Source organism: Salvelinus sp. IW2-2015, linkage group LG8 (assembly GCF_002910315.2).
Source record: "Salvelinus sp. IW2-2015 linkage group LG8, ASM291031v2, whole genome shotgun sequence".
Lineage (NCBI taxonomy): Eukaryota > Metazoa > Chordata > Actinopteri > Salmoniformes > Salmonidae > Salvelinus > Salvelinus sp. IW2-2015.
This window is the reverse complement of record NC_036848.1, coordinates 32,064,006-32,085,072: the sequence shown is the minus strand read 5'-3', so window position 1 is coordinate 32,085,072 and position 21,067 is coordinate 32,064,006. Positions and strand designations below refer to the sequence as shown.

The 21,067-nt window shown below is 43.5% G+C and overlaps 1 protein-coding gene and 1 non-coding gene across 3 annotated transcripts in view; both read right to left on the bottom strand.

Annotated features, from left to right (window-relative positions):
- Window positions 1–21,067, bottom strand: part of LOC111967743 (glutamate receptor ionotropic, delta-1-like) — a 432,695-nt gene that overhangs the window by 171,410 nt on the left and 240,218 nt on the right. For both annotated transcript variants that reach the window (XM_070444887.1, XM_023993063.1), the window contains exon 4: window positions 7,339–7,544. In XM_070444887.1, the coding sequence (XP_070300988.1) occupies window positions 7,339–7,544 (206 nt within the window). The remainder of the gene's footprint in view (window positions 1–7,338; window positions 7,545–21,067) is intronic.
- LOC111968292 (U7 small nuclear RNA) lies at window positions 5,579–5,631 on the bottom strand. The gene has a single exon (XR_002877854.1). It is a non-coding gene; the product is annotated as a U7 small nuclear RNA (small nuclear RNA).

Here is a 21,067-nt window from a genome sequence, read left to right as displayed (position 1 = left end):
CTATCGGTTCGGGTGCTAGCTAGCCAACTACGGCTAACTTAATGTCACGTCAAAATGTGCAGCCAGAAAAACAACAAAGTAGCTTCATTTGCATTTGTTTAAGCTGTTTTCTAGAGACATGTGGATACATCCATAACAATGAGCTAATGGGGAGCGATTTCACTTGGCATAGAAAATGAGCTCACTCGTCAGGACACTGTTGTTCAGAGGAGCTAGCCAACAACACAGCTACAGTAACACAATCACGTCAAACTGAAGCTAGAAAGACTGCAAACTAGCTGCACATTGTTTCTTTTGACCTTTTTTCAATTGACATTTCTTTGTATATATCCATAAAAATGATGGCAGCTGATTCATGATTTCGACTTGTTGAGAAACGCTGCCTGACGCTGTCTCGTCCCGACACGTTCATTTCTATAGGACAGCTTGAGATCAAATTTGAATATTGAAACGATGTTGCAAATTTCGGTGAGACAGACACCAAGGTTTATACAAATCTCCGCTGTTGAAAACTAAATGTTAGTCTAAAAGAAATATGAGATAATGTCTAGATGCTTTTTATAGTGGAGATCAAGTTTATGAAGTGCCTGGCTGGGCTGATGAGACAGTGGATTGCGCAGTCAGATGGAACAGAGTAATGTCATAGAGTTAACCAGTGATAACTTGTGGAATAGACACCGGCTGGAATGCAGTTTTAACCAATCAGCATTCAGGATTAGACCCACCCGTTATATAAATACAATTAACATATGGACTGTATGTCCTGTACATAATTGTGTACTTGTGTTCCATACAAAATGCTTCTTAATTTACATACAACAGCAATGAGGCAAGTATCTCCCATTACCATCACAACTTCTTGGAAGGATGGTGCAAGCCTGAAGTCAATATACACTACATTCAGTTGGGCACAACTAGAAATCATTTATTACAGAGAGAGCATCATTTCATGTCGGTGATAGATGTTCATGGTACTTGAAATGCAATAATTTGATCTCTTATCCAAATGTAGCCCCCTGATAGCCTATTTTCTGATTGCAGAACATTACCCCTTACTTAAAGAGGCTAAGTGCAGAGAAGCCTGTCTTGATAGATATTCAGGGTTGCTGGGATACAGGGCTGCTGTAGTCACTGTGTTGTTCAAGATTGGCAAATGGCTCACACTTTTGACAAACCAAAAATGAATGGCAATCATAGAGTTCTGTCAATATTTTGGAAATCGAACTTAAATGATTGAATCCCATTGGGAACTTTTGGCGAATTGCACACAGGCCCAAGGCGTCTTGACCAAGAAATACACATTTGTATAAGAAGAATTTGTGATGCAACTGGCCTGAAATGGACTTTTATCACCAAATTTCAGCCTCTCTACCCAAAATCGAGCCAGAATGAATGACCTCCCTTGACAAAGACGTGTAGTGTACAAAAAAATTATTTCAAAAAATGCAAATCCTTGTGTGTTGTTTGATTGTGTGTTTGCGAGCGTGTGTGCTTGCACATGTTTGAGCCCGACTGCGTGTATGAGTGTCCGTGCGTGTGCCACAGCTCTCTGACCTTCCTTTAATCACTCCCCATGCTTAAAAAAAAAACGCTCTCACCCCAACCCCTGTTCTCTCTCCTCCTGCTGCTGGGTTGGCAAATGAGAAACCTGCCATTCTGTCATTTACCGTGTACACAAACACACACACGCACGCACTGTCCCTCCACCCACACACACAGAACCTCCCTCACCCACACACACAGCTCTCCACATGCTCCTCACCCCCCTCCTCAGGAGGTGGAACCTTGCCCACCACGTGTCATCCGTCATCTCCTGGCTGCCTGATGGGCGATGCCATTCAATCTGTCTTCCCTAGCTACGACAGCCCCAGCCCGGCCCAGCCTCCCTCTCACCTCAGCGGACAGAAAAAACACGGGGAAAAAGAGGAGGAAGACTGGCAGAATGAGGATTGATGGAACACCCTGACAGTGTCCCAACTAGCACCCTCTTCCCAGAGCCTATAGGGCTCTGCCAAAAGTAGTGCACTATATAGGGAATAGGGACGTACACCTTCAGTGACTGGGGTCTGGCAGGGCCCTACCAGGGAACAGCGTTGGGAATAAATGAAAAACGGTGTCACTTCACAATCTGTGGCCTTGGTAGGTCTGGAGGCAGCACTGCGATGAGCTGAGCATCTGCACAGTGTGAATGTTAGGTAAAATTCACAGACTCCGCAGGAGAGAGAGGGGACCGAGAAGAGAGAGAGGAGCGAAAACACAGTGTTGTACTGGTGGAACTGCACTAGAATGTGTGTTTAGCAAGGGGTTTATCCATCCTTATCGTGGCTTCCATCCTTCTATTAACTTTCCATCCCCCCACCTATCCCTCCATCCTCAACTTGGGCCCTAAAACTGTGTAACAGCTCTGAAGGTGAGATAGGTCCTGGTGCATGAGTATTTTTCCCCCCGCAGCCAGTAAATTGTGTAAACCCATATCCTTGCCAGTTCTACCGATAGAACGTCTCTCAAACAACCTCGGATGTCTCTATTGAAGATCTACGCACAGACGCGGATTGTCATGTCCCATAGGCCTTGACCCGAGAAAAAGACAAGATTACAAGTTCTGTATAGCTCTGGACACCACACCGAGCTCTTAACACCCGAGCGCATTAGTAGACCGCCATCTCTTACTGACGACATACGGCTGTAGTTCTACTTGGGATTTCAGTGTGTCTGAAAAGAGAGCACACTCCCGCATCAGAGATGCCAAAACAGCAGCCACTAGCTACCACATCCAGCAGCTAGCAGAGAGGAAACGTGAATATTTCACGTTTCAATATTCAATATTCAATATTTTCAATATTCAATATTTTCAAGTCACCTAGTCCTTTTCATCCTTGTTTAAAGTAAGTGAACACGTTCAATGTTGACCTCCTCTAACCCTGGAGCGGGAAGGAAAGTAAAACAACAGAACGAGGCAAAACGGACACTGGGTGTGAATGCTAACAACTGAGGAGAAGCCGCTGACTGAAAGGAGACAATTGCAGGCATTCGGTTAATCACTGCATCAATCCTTCTCTTCCGTGGACATCACTCGTTCTTCCTGACAAAGGTATACTCTGGTATCTCTTCTAGGAGCAGCAGGGCTCCCTCTCCTCTCATGTACAGCACAGTTGCTGAAGACTCTTCACCGAGTGTTAGAACTGAACGCCTGAGTGTGTGGCTTTGGTGTGTGTGCGTGGGCGTGGGAGCACCTGAATCTTGACTGAGGGAGACCAGTGGGGGTCCTGGGTACCTAAGGGGGGGGGGGGGGGGGGGGGCAGTGCCATGGTTCTCGCTGTGCCTTAAACAGACGCTGTCTGCATTAGTCACAGCATTTACCACTCACAAAAAGAGATAGAAAGGCGCAGGAGATAAAGAGTGCCACAATTTTCACAGCACCGTGTGGATTACCTCTGCACCAGCCTCCCCTCTATCTCTCTCTCGCATACTCTCTCTCTCTTTCTCTCTCTCTCTCTCTCTCTCTCTCTCTCCTCTCCTCTCTCCTCTCTCTCCTCTCCTCTCTCTCCTTCTTCTCTCTCCTCCTCTCCTCCTCTCTCTCTCTCTCTCTCTCTCTCTCTCTCACACTACCCTTCTCTTCTCTCTCTCTCGCATACTCTCTCTCTCTTCACATACTCTCTCTCTCTCTCTTCTCAGCTGTATTGTTTGGAAAAGGGAAGAAAAGATCACACATATCTCTCTCTCAGCCACTAGCTTGAATCAGAGACTCAGCAAGGTAGTCTGTGTGAGACTCGCTCTCATAATGCATTCCTGTGTCCTGGAAGCTAGGCTATGGACAGCTTACAAAAATGGCTACTAAGCATGAGCGTGGAGTCTGGAATCATAGTTTGGAATCACAAGTGGAACGTGAATGGCGCATTTTACGCTTGAAAGCTAAAAAAACATTTCCTTGTCACACCTCAAAAGGACTCTTACACATTAATGTTCTTAAAGAGGTAATTTACCCTGTGCTTTTACTATGCCAAATAATTGTACGTATAGGTGGCCCCAGGAATCAAACCCACAATCCTGGTGTCTCAGCACCATGTTTTACCAACTGAGCCATACAGGACCAAAATGGTGGGTGAGCCATGTCTTCTTACCCTAGCCTGTCGGTTAGTGCTCATTTGCCGTAGTCACACGAGGGAACAAAAAGACCCAACATGGAAAACAGAATCCATCATCAAAGCAGACACTGGCTATTCCTGTACACAGTGGCTCACCACCCGTACGTGTACATAGATTTCACTCAGTAGTGCTGACACCGAGGCAATTTTTTAGTGCTTGCTGACAAAACCCTTTATCAGTTTATTATTATTTGTGAGATACAACCTCTAAATCAAACAAACGCTCCGTGTGCGTCCTCAATCAAAATGAAATAAAAAGCAACGATTTCCTTGAACAAGCGTGTCACGATGTGTCATAATATTACATAAAGGCATCCATTATCTGAGACATCCACGCCACACTGAACCAGGACTCTGAAGAGACCGAGGCAAGACTGAGACTAGAGACAAGCTGTGGTGTCATCGTATGTGTGTGTGTGTGTGTGTGTGTGTGTGTGTGTGTGTGTGTGTGTGTGTGTCGTGTGTGTGTGTGTGTGTGTGTGTGTGTGTGTGTGTGTGTGTGTGTGTGTGTTGTGTGGCTGTGTGTGTGTGTGTGGTGTGTGTGTGGTGTGTGTGTGTGTGTGTGTGTGTGTGTGTGTGTGTGTGTGTGTGTGCTCCTGTGGTGTGGTTGTGCGTTTATACTCTCTTTCCATCCCTGACCACACATTCTCCGACAGAGCTACTGCAGGATCAGACCTTCAGGGTGTTACTTCTCCTTATACTAAACGTCCAACTGCCCAACAGCCACTTGAAGTCAGGCGGCGGCAGTGTGGGATTGCAGAAAGAAACTGCCAGAACATCTCTTTGAAAAGTACCTTGAATTTTGTCTCATGTCTAATCAAGTGAGAGTGCTCACCTGTCATCTCTGACAGCTACAACAAGACAGGCTGCCGCATCATTTTATTCCTCAGATGGCCAACCGGCTGCATCTCGCCCACCAGCACCCCGGCTATACTTCACCGAAAGGCCACAGGAGAAGGAAAAGGAAATAACTCTCAATAACACACTTGGCCAACAGAGCTGTCTGAGTAACTACATCATGACCTACACACCTTAGGGATCGGAGAGGAGCAAGAGGCCTTAACACTCTAAGCAACCTACATGAAATAATACTACGGTATACTATGGTATAAATACTGTAGTATTCACTGTAGTGTTTTTGCAGACTTTACTGTACTGTTCACTGACTAAAGTCAGAAAAAGAAATGCCACTGAAAACTGTAGTATTTAGATTTAACTATAGTATAAATAAAGTAGTAAAATAAAGCTGTAGTACATAGCATGGTAATTAATTTAGTGTTTTTGTGGATTGTAGTACACAGACATATTTCCTGTAGTGTTTTTGCAGACTGTAATATGTTGTCGTATTTACTGTAGTGTTTGTATGGACATTACTGTAGTATTTACTACAGTATAGTGTTTCTATTTCATTATCTTTGACATACTGTAGAAGTGGAGGCTTTCTCATTCATGAAACCTACTGGAGAAATTCTAAAAGAGCACATTTTCCATAACCTGTAGGTAATGAGGACTGGGGTCTGAAATGGATAGTTCAGCACTTCTGTTTTTTCTATTACATGTAGGAACACAATATGGTATATACTTGGCATGGAAGTTTGTCATGTACAGTATGGGTGGCACAAATTGCGATATGGTGGAAGGGGAATGGACAGGTACTTTACTGTCATTTTTACTATGGTTAAAAAAGTGTATTGTTATTGCAGGCAATATTTCTGTATTTACGAGAGTTTTTTTTTGTGTGAATAATACTGTAGTATTGAGGGATACTACAGTGTGTAGTGTAATATTCTACAATATACTACAGTAAGTACTGTAGTATTCTATAGTAATCTGTAGCATTTTTTCATGTGGAAAGTTGAAGTCAAAATCACTTGTCGATCCAGGGCAATGCCAGTGGTGCAGCACTCAACACTCGTCACTAATAAACAAGTCCACATCTCCCCTCCAACCAAAAGACAGACAGTCTGTCTGTTTGTCTGTCCGTCTGTCTTCCTGGAGGCTGGACAGAATAGATGTAAGAACACCAGACTCCATCCAGACCGACAAGCAGTGTTATTTTACAGTATGGAACAGCGTGTCTGGTTTACAGAGCAGTACAGCTAATTCAAATATTCACAAGCATTTCCCGGTAGAGGCAGAGTAGCAATGGGAGTCGGAGTATGACGAGGCATTAAAGATTAAAGCAGGTAGCTGCCACCGGCGCCCAGTTTGACTGACGTTCCAAAGAGAATGCAGCTGCCGAGTCAGAGGTGCCACGGTTACACCTTCTTCTCTCATTGCCTGCTAAAATTAAAACTTCTAAAAATACAGCCTGCCTGGGCTGAGGCTCGGAGAACTGACTCATCCATATGCATGAGAACGGTGTTCCTTCTCCACTCTGTCTGTTAGTTGTGGACGGGCCGTCTGCTCTGCTCTGCGGTGCTGAGCCTGAGTCCCAAGACATCTCCAGGACAACTGACAGACTGAGCTATTAGGAGGCATGTGTAATGTCTAATGATAGACAATGCCCCCAGACCGTATGTTGACCAGGCGGGAATTCTAGAGGGGGAATATCAGGATGATCACAATCGTCTTGAAGAACCATCTGGCCTAAATGGCCATGAACTCATTTAACCTACAGCCAGAAGAGGACTGGCCACCCCTCGGAGCCTGGCTCCTCTCTAGGTTTCTTCCTACAGTAGATTCCTGCCACTGTAGTGAGTTTTTTCCTAAAAAGGGATTTAGGACATACATTTGATTGGTTGATTCATTGATTGACAATGTCTCTTGGAGGTCAACACTATTTGTCTGATAAGTATTGGATGTATAGGCTAGTTGGTGTAAGGCTATGTCTGGGGGTGTTTCTGTTTGTGTGCACAGAGCATGTAAAGTACATGTGCGCACTGTATGTGTGCTCACACGTGTGTGTGTGTATGTGTGTGCAGAGCTGGTGTAACTGAGTTACACTCACACATTTTTTTAAATATTTTTTTTATTTAACCTTTATTTAACTAGGCAAATCAGTTAAGAACAAATTCTTATTTACAATGATGGCCTACCCCGGCCAAACCTGGACGACACTGGGCCAATTGTGCACCACCCTATGGGACTCCCAATCACGGCCGGATGTGACGCAGCCTGGATTTGTGTGTGTTCAAGTGCACCCACGACTATGTACGTGTGGTTATACCTAGGCCTAAATTCTCTCACTTACCTGTTGGATGAAGGCCTCTGCTCCTCGGGGGCTGAGCAGTAGGATGGCCCGTCTCAGCGTGTCCCTGTAACGGTTGAGCTCCTCTGTCCTCATGGTGTTGAAGAGGTTCGAGAAGACCTTACTGATGTTCCTGTCCACTCTCTGTAGAGATRCGTCCAGCCCCTGCCGAGATGTCTGGTCCAGGAAACTCTGTAGGCCACGGATATCTGAGGAGAGGAGGGGGAGTGGGGTTAGACTAACTGGACTCGGAAACCCCTCTAACTTCCTGCAGAGCCCTCTGAGTACATCAAACATACCACATAATTATGGCCTACAGCATCCATTGCACTTTTTACTCAGATTCCATCTCTCAATAGCATCATTTGACTAAATGTAATATTTCCACTGTGATTGCTAGCCCGTGGTGGTTCTAGTGTTGACTGGCATATTTGAAACCCACGACTAGAATATACAAATAATGAATTCTCGACATGCTGACAAGGACTGTCATTAAGATAAACGCACACACAACAAACACACTGATTTGAGATGCAACCACAAAGACCAGGAAATGACGTGGTAAGCGGTAACGTGGTAGGCACAGCTTGTCCCATGAATTAAACGTAAAACTGAGGATTAGCTGATAACTAAAAACATAAATAGAGAACCTGAAACTATTTCTTGATCAACACATTGATATACTCGAACAACAATCATACACATCAAAGCGAACAAGATCTGTCCTCTCCTTGAGCAAAACTTAAGGGAAGCCTCCAACTAAACATCCGTATGTAACAATGGAAGAGGTTTTTACAACAATGTCAGCAGAAGATAGGGCATTGCTGACAAGCATGAACAAACATTTGAAAAAGCTGAATTTATTGCCTGGGTTAATGGAGGAGGTTGAGGCCCTCAAATCAGGAATGGATTACAGCAATAAAATGGAAGAAATACGAGCTGAAAATAAGATATTGAAAACGACCGCGGACTCCCTATAAGCCACCACGGAGAGGCTATGGTATGATAATAACACAATGAAAGCAGAATTACTTGATCTGAAGTGCAGATGTATGAATAATAATATTGTTATGATGGGAATAAAGGAGGATGAAAATGAAAACTATCTGGCCACTGAGGATAAAGTCAAGGTTTCCATGAAACTTAATCTCAAGATAACGGACGAACAGGTGGATACAATTGATTTTCAATGGGGTCATCATTTCGGTGGCAGAGGGGAGGGAAGGCCCGGTCCGTTCTCCATTAATGAACAATTTCTCCACGAAATAGTGGAGAGAACGTGCCCTGTAGTCCACTTTTCAAAAGGCTCCGAGCAGAGAAGCAGAATGTTTGTCTTGTAGTCGATAAGTTGTACGTAAACAACCAATTCTTCAAGGATTCGAAGAAAACAATGTGGCTATGAGTGATACCTCACGCTGAGGTAGTCGCCGATACGCAACATTACACCGCACTACACGTTACAATCTTATGTTTTTGTATTTGTTATTGTTGCATGATGGACTCATCCTTTGTGTTCATACAATACGGAACCTTGGAATATATGGACTTGAAATTTGTCTTGGATTTATGGGAAGGCAAAATCGGCTGAGGCTAACTTATATTTTAATTTTGAGGACCGTACAGATGTTAAAATGGTAAAACCAAGGTTGGGTTTTGAGTTTGATCTGATACATTGTAATTTTAGCGATTGGGGTGTATTGTATGCTGTTACACTGTAGCTGCCCTTCTAGCAGATGTGAATTGGAACGAAAAATATTGACCGATCTAATGTGGGGCTAGGATAGGATAAACGATTGATACAGTAAGAGGGTCATTAGCCTGTCAAGGTTCTCTACTGGAGTAGGCCTGTACGATCCTATAACAATTGGTGTCACTATCTTTAAACACCATTTAAACCATAAATCTCTTTTTTTTCCCCCAAAGGACATATTGTTCAGATACACACCAGCAAATGGGTTAGGTGTTGGTCAACGGGGTCTGTTGGACTCTGCTAGCGTGCAACTGGCAGGTTAACACAGGGTTAAACTGATTATAGCTGAAATTCATCATTAGAGACAATATGATAACTGGCTTATGGAAGCACTTCTCTATGCGAGAAGTATATTATGTTTTTACACAATCTATATATGCTACCGGTATCTTTCCTCCCCAGTGCTATGTGTTAAACAGCCTGAGTGATAGAACAACACACCTAGTGTTAAAAAAACAAAGAGGAAAAAGGGAAATCCAATACAAATATATTAATTTGATAGGTCTGCCGTTGGGATGAAATGGATGCGGTGTCTATCTATATGCATATACTGTATACAGTGCCTTCAGAAAGTATTCATACCCCTTGACTTATTCCACATTTTGTTACATTGTGTTACATCCTTTGTTCAAAATGTATTAAATATACTTTTTTTCTCTCTCACCCATCTACACACAATACCCCAATAATGACAAAGTGAAAATATGTTCTTAGAAATATTTGCAAATGTATTGAAAATGAAATGTGTCAGTACTTTGTCAGTACTTTGTAGAAGAACCGTTTGCAGCAATTACAGTTGTGAGTCTTTCTGGTCTCTAAGAGCTTTCCACACCTGGATTGTGCAACATTTGCACATTATCTTTTTCAAAATGATTGTTGATCATAGCTAGACAACTATTTTTATGTCTTGTCATTTAGATTTAAGTCAAAACTGTAACTTTGTCTCTCAGGAACATTCACTGACTTCTTTGTAAGCATCTCCAGTGTAGATTTGGCATCGTGTTTTAGGTTATTGTCGTGCTGAAAGGTGTCTGTTGGAAAGCAGACTGAAGCAGGTCTTCCTCTTCCTCTCCAGCAACTGAGTTAGGAAGGACGCCTGTATCTTTGTAACGACTGGGTGTATTGATACACCATCCCAAGTGTAATTAATAACTTTATACATCTACCCTTCTTTGTGAGGCATTGGAAAACCTCCCTGGTCTTTGTGGTTGAATCTGTGTTTGAAATCCACTGCTCGACTGAGGGATAATTGTATGTGTGGGGTACAGATATGAGGTAGTCATTCAAAAATCATGTTAAACACTATTACTGCACACAGAGTGAGTCCATGGAACTTATTATGCGATTTGTTAAGCAAATGTTTCATCCTGAACGTATTTAGGCTTGCCATAAAAAAGGCGGTTGAATACTTATTGACTCAAGACATTTTTCATTTTTTATTAATTTGTAAAGATTTTTTCGAAAAACATAATTCCACTTTGAAATTATGAGGTGTTATGTTTAGGCCAGTGATAAAAACAAATCTCAATTTAATCCATGTTCAATTCAGGCTGTAACACAACAAAATGTGGAAAAACTCAAAGGGTGTGAGTACTTTCTGAAGACATTGTATGTCAAGTAACTATATTCCTACTGTGTACAGTAACTACTGTGAACAAAAGAAAGAGAGTAGTGACATGTATGTACAATGAGTCCACAATGTACATGTAGCAACAAACAAAAAGAGATGTTAAAAAATAGGCTAATAAAAACTTTTGCAGTGTTTTGGGTCTGACAACAGCAGAGCAGCCTTCGCCCAGACATTGTGAAATATTGTTGAGACATTGTGCATTGTGCCCCACACTGTGGAGTAAATTGCCTGCCTGTCGATCTCTGCTGCTGGCAGTTCAGTAAGTGTTCAGCGGAAGGAGAGTGGTAGAGGAAGTCTGGGTAACTCAGTGCTTTCGTTATTGTGTTCTCAGGGCCTCTTACTCACAGTCCTAGCCTATGGTGGGGCTCCGGTAGCTAGCACCTGTCTACTCGTCATCGTCCTTTGTCTGGGAGTAACAATTCGCCACCGAACAGAGCGGTTTCATTGCTACAATTACTTCTCATTTGCATCATGTTGGATTCTCTTCTTGGTGTGATAACGTATTCAGCTATCACTGAAGTGATCCATTGTAAATGTCTGAGACAGGTGGGTTCATTTGAACATCTCTCATTCTCCTTCTCCTCTCGTTGCTGCCTATTAGGAGTGACAGGCAGCTTGTAGAAAGTTGTGCCTGGCTGTCTACTGCACTCCAGGCAAAAAATCCTGCTTAGTCTATGTTTCCATGGTGAAAAAGGAGATAGTAACAGGTCTTCTTTCACAACGTTCTCACCAAGTCTTCTCACCAATGACAGTTGTTGTAGTCTCGACAAAACAACAAAAAACTACACACATTTACTTCCTGTTGATTCATCCTGAAGAGTACAGTGAGGAGTGCCTTGTGGGGGTTGTATTCCTTCTCAGAGTGAACCTGGCAATTGTCTGTATTGATCAGTGTGTGCTAGCACCACTTCATACATGGGGCGGCTAATGTCTTACTAGCGTTTAACCCCTACAGATAGAATTTGCCTAGCTGTGAAACCCATTACATCGTCCACTTTGCATGTTTTCATTCCTGTTATTTTATACCGTATGGATATTGTGAGACTCTTGGTATCCACTTATACTGAACAAAAATATAAACGCAACATGCAACAATTTGACTGAGTTACAGTAAATTCATTAGGCCCTAAATCTTTTTAGGGTGGCATTTTATTGTCCCCGGCACAAGGTTCACCTGTGTAATGATCATGCTGTTTTATCAGCTTCTTGATATGCCACACCTGTCAGGTGGATGGATTATCTTGGCAAAGGAGAAATGCTCACTAACAGGGATGTGTGTATGGACAATTTCTGGGATCTTTTATTTCAGCTCATGAAACATGGGATCAACACTTTACATGTTGCATTTATATTTTTGTTCAGTATATATTTCACTTGGGTGGAGACACTGCTCCTTATCATTCAAAGCCTAACTTTGGTGGGTTTGAGAAATCCTTGTTTATGAACATTCTAGATTTGCATTTTCCTCACTTTTCCTCAGCTAATCCCGATAGATTACAGCCCAAATCTTTTGTCGGCTGCAGAGAGAGTGGCAGTGATGGGCTCTCCAAAGCTGCTTGGCTTCGCCTCATGGACTTCAGCAACAGCTGCTGTGATCCCAGTGAAATTTAACTAAGACACTTAGGGGAGCATCATAACAAGCAGCATAAGAGATAATCAAAGAGGAGCAGGAGAGCAAATCTCATCAAAGAGGCCCCATCTCCAACCGTCTCTCCACTGGCGGGAAACAAATGGGATTTTACAGGATGTGACTTTCTCGCTCGCTCTCTCTCTATCTCGCTCTCTGACCCTCTCTCTCTCTTTCTCTCTCTCTCTCTCTCTCACTCTCTCTCTCTTTCTCTCTCTCACTCTCTTTTTCTCTCTCACCCTCTTTCTCTCTCTCACTCTCTGTACCTCTCCCTATCGCTCTCTCTCTCGCTGTTTCTTTATCCGTGGGTTATGTGAATCATCATGAGGGCTGCCACTACCGCGTGAGGAGAGCAGAGAGCACACACACATCCACTTGCATGCACAGGCACACGCACGCACACTATTCCTAGCCACAGACACAGACCGCAGAGGTGAGGTGAGGGGCTGAGTGATACAAGCTGACAGTCCAAATATGGCCTTTTGTGTGACAGTGCTGCCCCCAATGCAATGGATCGAGGTAAAAGCATGCATGAGAAGCCAGCTGAAGTTCATGTGACATAATACTCCAATCACCCTGCCCTCCTCTCAACACTGCATGACATAATCAAATGATTGTGATGCTAAAGTGAGATGATGTCAGTGGATGGGTTGTACACAGTATGTCATCATGATAGGGCTAAATAACAAAAACAACCAAACATCCAATCACACAGTGATTACCCTCAAGAGAGGGAAGGACGGAGGGATCAAAGGGGGAAAACCGAACAGCTCATAGGATGATATCACCAGCTGTCACGGAGTATGTCCAAAATGGTACGCCACTCCCTATAAAGTGCACTACTCTTGACCAGGTCCCATAGAGTAGTGCACTATATAGGGAATAGTGTGCCATGACAGTATGTAAACAGCTATTCTCCTCTCTCATTATCAATGAAATGTCCTAAATGAGTATCCATGTGCACAATGCAACATAAATTGGATTAAATGTTTGACTCAACACAGATGTAATGAACGACATGACATTTGACGTGTGATTAAGCTAAGGCAGAGATCCACTCAACCCGCAGCTCACATTACAGCCCAAACTCTTTGCAATCAGGTTCTAGCCGTATTCAACATTCAAACGGAATATCACTTTTCAGTCCCTCCGTACGTTTTGAATCCATGATGTTGACGCAAATCAAAGCAAACACAAATAAACAGAAATCATCAGGCGCTGACAGCTGTGCCCTGCCGAGCGCGGGAATTAAGAATTGTGAATACGAAGGTCCCACTGACAGTTCATTTTGCTCCAATCCTCATAAAAAGACAAGCATTTTAATTACCCCCTTCAGTGAGACGCGCACGTGTTGCTCTGTGTGACTACGCATTTTATTTTTCTATTTCCTGCTGTTTTGAAGAATAATTGAGACTTTTACATTTTCATCTCCGCTGACAGGTGTGACATTTGCCTTCAGGAGACGCACTTTTCATCGGCTGTTCAAGCGGTCTGTTTATGGATGAGAGATTCCTGCTATTGAATAACCATAAAAACACCCCGTATGATCTTTCAGACAGCTGTAAGTAATAAGCAGGGAACAGGACGGAGAAAGATGGAAGACAGATGATCGAATTCAATAGAATAGAAGCCGACATACATCGCCGCCAATGTTGATGCTGTGTTGTTGACATACCTCTGCGCGCACACACACACACACACACACACACACACACACACACACACACACACACACGCACACGCACACGCACACACACACACAGCTCTTATTTTAAAACTGGAAGGATCTAGCTAGCCTGAGTGCCAGTCTGTTTGTGCCACCGTGCCAATTCCTTGTCACTCGTTGTCATGCCAATCATTTTTGTTTTGCTTGACGAGGACTGCAATGGTACATTTCAAGAGCACAAACTGATCTGGGAACACGCTAGGAATGATCTACCTGTGAGGGATCTACTTACGAAGCACTACCTAGGCTCGAATAATGTTGTCTTTTTTTTCTGTTTCCAAAGCCATTCTGTGATTGTGTATGACCAGAGGAAAAAGAGCTACCTGGATTTCAATACAAGCCCAATCAATGCATTTTGAATGAGAACAGTTTCTCTCTGGGCTCAGCTCAGTCTCTTCACATTGTTGTTGCATGAGGCCCGACTGGAGAGAGGAGCTAGCAAACACTGTCCTAGTCCTGCAATCTGTCACCACCATCTGCCCTCAGGACAGAGAGAAGAACCTTGGAGACATGTGTTATCTCGCTGTGATGTCATCTGTCTGTCTACGCGCCACGCTCCACACCAGCCGACTGAGGAGGGAAAGAATCGCTCACCCGAAAAAAGGTGGAAAGAAGAAAATATCAAAAAAGGAGAGAAAGGCACCTTGGACAGCCAATTACCTGACGTTGGAGAAATGCTACACGTCAACCTTTTACGGAAGCCGTTCTCGCACCCGCTGAACAAAACAAGATGTTTTCCCACAAGAGCCCTGGCAGTAATGTGACGAGCATGTCCTGGAATGGTGGGATTTAATTGTGCGATTGTATAATTGAACAGTGTGTTCTCTCCTTTGACTACACAAGCACTAAATGTAAATTTGCCCCTCAAGTACCAGCTCTTCTCTCTCAACGAGTTTTCATGTCCTGCCAAATCAAAGAGCTACGCTAGATTTTAAGACCGCAATGAAAAATCGATATTGTAGGGATCTGATACATCACACGTGAGGGCAAGGATAACGAGTGTCAGTGACAAACCGATTTTCCCTCTGCATAAACAACCCTTGGTACCATAAGACACCCAGATATCATGTCAGCGTCTTAATGCTTTCCAGTTATAGAGAGGGCAAGCTAATTATGCTAAGTGTGGCTTTCCACAAGGTCACATGGTTATCAAAGCTCAATTCCCACTTGATAAACAACACTAATTGGTACAAGCACTTAAAAATATGAATAAAAAAAAGGAGACAAATCATCACGCTGTATCAACCCAGCCAACCGACTAATGAAACCCTCCCAGTAGAGTAACTGTTTACACTGCATCAAAGTATCAAAGATCCGCACGGTCTGTTTGTCCCTCCGATGATCCAGAGGATGCGTGTTGCCCGGCTGCCCGCATATCAAACACAGCCAGACCAGGACATCCAGCGGGCCTCATGTAACCGGATTAACAGGATTTATATGTCAGCTCTCTGGACAATCCCATGGACGCTCTGACTCCCACTCTGTGTGAGATGGGTTTTTTGAGACGGCTTAATGACCCCCGAGGCTGGTCTATAGAGACCCCCTTTTGAAGGCCTCTGAATTTGTGCCTGAGCCTATAGGCTAGTGTGTGTCTGCGCTACTGTACTCTACGAGTTGGCCTCTTCTAGCCAGGTGACAGCTATTGTGTTCGGCTTGCCCTTTGCACTTAAGTGACGTCACTGAAAAAGGATACGGCACCGGGTGGCTCTCTCTCTCTCTCTGCTGATATCTATTTCTGTCGCTGCACAGTGCCCTTTAGAATGTAACAATCACAAGTGGAGGAGAGAGGAGAGAGGAGATGTGGGTGCATAGAGGACAGAGAGGGAGATGATGGGAGATTGAAGTGGGCGACGGGTTGGGGGGGGGTTCGGGGATTAGTGGTGGGCTAGCCGCTGGTACTGTTCACACCTTGTTTCATTACGCTAGCAGCTCTCTGCAGATGTTTTCTGCTTCAGATGCATCTCTGGGATGACTCACTCACTGACTGTTGTGTCCAATAAAATCCGTCCCTCTGCCTCTCTCTCGGAGCACGTCGAGACCAGACTCATTGTATCTGGGGAGTATAGAGAGGTACCAAGGCAAGATACTGTATCGCTTTTTTTTTTTAAAGATGAACTTTTGTGATTAGCTGGTAAATGGCACTTAGAGATGGGCCTATACTTCAACTGATTTATGTTTTGTTTTTAACTGATTATCTTTTAAACATGAACTGTAAAGCCATATGGAAACCAAAGAGGAAGGGCCTAAACCTTCATCTGATGTTTTTTTGTGCGTGTGCGTGCGTGCGTGTGCGTGTGTTGGAAGCATAGAGACATAATAGAGATATATGTTTGAGAAAYGTGACGAGCGGATGAAAGACTTAGTAAGGATTGCAACCATGCCGATGGCATCACAGGAGGCCATTAGTGAGCCATCTGACTAGGAGTCCTGTACGATACCAGACAGAGGTGAAGACGGGCTGAAGACAGGCTACACGGTGTTGGCTACATGCATCTGTTTCCTTATTAATAACAAGATGTCCATATTCTCTCATCATCTTCTACATGTTACTCTTCGGCTTATCAATAGAGGCTTCTTAGAAATTCCCATCGGCAAGCCTAAAGTCAGGGCCTAAGGAAATACTGAACACGGAGAAATTACAACTTTTCGGAGAAYGTGCGACGGGAGGAAATAATGATTAAGAGAAAAACAAGAAGTTCCACCTTCTTTTCACACGATATACAACATCCAAAACACCTCTAGCAGTGTATTCTCCCTGTGACCATGAAAGGATCCGGGAAATATAATCACGTTTACGAATCCAAAAGAACATTCTTCCAGCCACTTATCCTGCTCCGTCGACAAAGACTTGGCTCACAGACCCGTTATAATGAATTTCATGAGACTGCAGCCATGCATCCTCAGTTCTACGAGGAGTAGCAACCGGCTTGGCCATGGCAATTGTGTGTATGTTTGTGTGTGCGTGCATGCGTGCATGCGTATGCCTGTGTGTGGACTTATTGCCAAAACCTCGCCATACAAGATCTGTTCTTAAGCAMCACCTGGGACTCAAGAGTCTGGCAAGCAATATGCTCTCCCTTCAACCATCTAAGGCCAATTGCTGCTGTATCTTTCGTAGAAAGAGTGATGGGTAAATGGAACTTATACACAGTTGGTTGTTTGATCGAAGGTACTAGGATCAATTGACAGGTGAGAAAGACACCACACACCTTGAAATCCATGAATTAATGTATGGATGTTTTAAGTTGAAAAAATTTACATTTTCCAACATCAGAATCATGTCTTGTGTCCAGCGCCGCGGGCAGGTTGGGAGGCAGAGCAATATCAAGCAAGGCATTGAAGGACTAGCTAAGCCCAAGACCCATTATGAATGCTTTCCAAATCAGATCCAGCTTAGTAAATTGGAGCTTGTCGTAAAGGCAACATTTGCAGTGACAAGCTCAGCCGAGGGGCTGGGGACTTTAGCCTTAACAGCAGCCGGTAGGGTACTAGACCAGCAGCACTTGAGCTCTTCTTAGTTTATGTGGCATGAAGCAGCCACCAGACAAAACAAGTTAAGACTCCAGGAAAAGATGTCTGTCCATTACCGGACCATTAACCCAATCAATCTCGGTAATGCAAAGTGCCAGGCAGGCAGGCAGGCAGAGAAAGAGTGGAGCAGTTTAAATAGTTGTTAGAGGTACTTTCTGACTGGAGATCTCTGTACCAGAACAGGGTTATTCCCACCAGCCATCCACAGAAACATAGAGTAAATGTAGCCATTAGGAGAAGAAACTGTTTGCAGGGTCCGAAATGACTACTTGAACAGATTTTTGTTAATTGACCTATTGTGTAGCCCAACCTTGACCCCTGCTCTGGTTGTGTGTGTGTGTGTGTGTGTGTGTGTGTGTGTGTGTGTGTGTGTGTGTGTGTGTGTGTGTGTGTGTGTGTGTGTGTGTGTGTGTGATGAGGTGCGCGCTGTGCTGGTTCATTGGCAGAAGGCAGTGTTATTAAACTTCATCACCTGAGGAGAAGTGTGGGGTGAGTCCATCTCTCAGCACCTCTGTCTGTCTGACGCTAGCCCCCGCCTGCTGCTCTCAACATCCCCTCCATACCACCACTTCACACCACCACAGGCCAGACTGCATTACGACACGCACCAGCACAGGCGTAATTGCCTACGCCATCCTCTCGCCTGTTGGATGGGACCGCAAATTGCCAAATCAACAGGCAGCTACCTCGGCAGCACTGCAGTGTTGAGGAGAGGCCAGACTGCACTCCATTAATCGTAGGGAAATAGGRACGTGTTTGTTATGTCAAGAAGGTTTGCAAGATAAATTGTGCCTAAGACGATGGAAAATTGTTTAATAAACAATTGTATTACCCCTGGAGAAGATTTTTTCTCTTAACGCTTGAATTCACTGGGATGACATGACAAGACAATTAGCAGTAACAAAATCTGTCTCAGCATCAAATGTTGGTGTAGGACTCTTACATATGTGTGGCTCAGTTGGTAAAGCATGGCCCTTGTAATGCCAGGGTTGTGGGTTCGATTCCCACGGGGGACCAAAAGAAGTATAAAAATGTATGCAATCACTACTGTAAGTTGCTCTGGATAAAAGCGTCTGCTAAATAACTTCAAACATCCATAGTGTTAGGCCATAGGCTGCACTGTGGAAAGTGTTACCCTCGCTCAAAGCCACGATGTCAGACGGAGAGGGCAAAAACACTGAGATAAAGAGCAAGGAGGCGAAAGGCTACTCACAGGAGCCGCTGCTAATCACAAGAATCTGTCCATTTCGCCTGGCCGCCGTACACATCCAATGATTTATCTCTCTCTCTGTTGCTCCCCATTTCTGCAATGTTGTCCCTGTGTTTTCGAGGCGGCTTCTGAAGGTCTTTTCTATTCTCAGACTGATTTGGGCATTGCGCCAGTCCGTGCCCGGGTTTAGAGCCCAAGACGAGGATGCTGCATTCTTATAACCTCTTCACATCACCAYGCTTTACCGCAGCAACAATGATTACCATTCGCGGCAATACTCAATCTATTCTGCATAGCCCAGGCTAGATTCATATTGTATATTTCATAGAGATATTCTCATGATAATGAATGCTCTTCTTTATATACCATCTATCAAGGTTTAATCAAGATATAGCTAGGCACATTCCCTTATCAAAGCCAGCTTAAACATGGTCGATGTGATCAATTTGATTCAAATGTAATCAGATGAATCAATTAAATATTGAATATAAAAGATACATTACAAGTGCAAGGGGGTAAAGGGATGCCCTGGAGCCTATTTGTCCACACATCATTCCTGTAAGACATCTTCAATATTCAGGCGCTCTTGCACTGAAGTCTGTAGGACTATGGGCGTTGAATCAAAAAGTAATTTTTTTAGGATCAAAAGCCAAAACGTAGCAACAGAATAGCAACAGTATAGCAACAATATAGCAACGGTTCAGAAACAGTATAGCAACAGTATAGAAACAGTATAGAAACAGTATAGCAACAGTATAGCAACAGTATAGCAACAGTATAGCAACAGCATAGCAACAGTATAGCAACAGCATATCAACAGTATAGTGAAAGTATAGTGACAGTATATTGACAGTATAGTGACAGTATAGTGACAGTATAGCAACCGCCAACATTATAGCGACAGTATAGCAACAGCCGACAGTATAGAGACAGTATAGTGACAGTATAGTGACAGTATAGTGAAAGTATAGCGACAGTATATTGACACTATAGTGACAGTATAGTGACAGTATAGTGACAGTATAGGGGCAGTATAGTGACAGTATAGTGACAGTATAGTGACAGTATATTGACAGTATAGTGATGGTATAGTGACAGTATATTGACAGTATATTGACAGTATAGTGGCAGTATAGTGACAGTATAGTGACAGTATATTGACAGTATAGTGACAGTATATTGACAGTATATTGACAGTATAGTGACAGTATAGTGAAAATATAGCGACAGTATATTGACAGTATAGTGACAGTATTGCAACAGCCCCCTCAGCACCCCAGTTATTTAGATCACTGAACTGTAAGGGCCAAACATAGAGGTTGAGCTAAAAGATTGAACCTGATGGGAGACAGAGAGGAAAGTAATCTGACCCCACATGGCTAAAACAGACCTCATTCCACTGTGTATAGTTCCTTCTATGACAGTATAGCTCTATTGTTCTTTTTTTTATTTCCCTACTGTGGTTTGTAAGGTCAACCCTAACCCTACCCGGAAACACACAACACACGATCTACGACAGGAATGCAGAATGAGGCAGGAGGCATTTTCACAAGTCCCCTCTGAAGAGAGTTGCAATACAATGTGATGACAGTAGCATACAAAATGCATTATCACCTTGTGAGACGGTCTGTCTAACGGAAGCACAAACATAGAGCCAGGGGACCTGTCAGTAGAGGTAATCTAAACAACTCCTATTGTTTTTCTTTCTGTTTTATCAGTGATGGATATGGTGCTTTAGTCTCGGCTCAGGCTGCAACTACATTGCCCATGATTGCCTGATTGCCTAGTCACTTTTACCCCTACCTGCATGTACATATTAAGTAAATTRCCTCAACTACCTCGTTCCCCTGCACATTGACTCTGCACCAGTACTCCTTGTATATAGTCTCGTTATTGTTATTTTATTGTGTTACTATCTCCTTTTCTTTTTTGCAAATGTGTATATTTTTTATCTCTGCAGTGTTGGGAAAGGGCTCTTAAGAAAGCCTTTCACAGTAAAGTCTACACCTTTTGTATTCGGCGCATGTGGAAAATATCATTCGATTTGATTTGATACAGTGGGGAAGTACTGTGGAGGTGTGACTGACTAGATCTGACATACAGTAACTTCTCCACATCAAGGTCCATACAGTACATATGACATCGGTGTTGTAGTGCTCGAGTCCAGTCTAGAGACCACATTTAGTGTCTCAGGCCAAATATATACACTCCTTTCTTGAAACATTAATACAGCATCTTAACAGCCTTTATGTCTATTA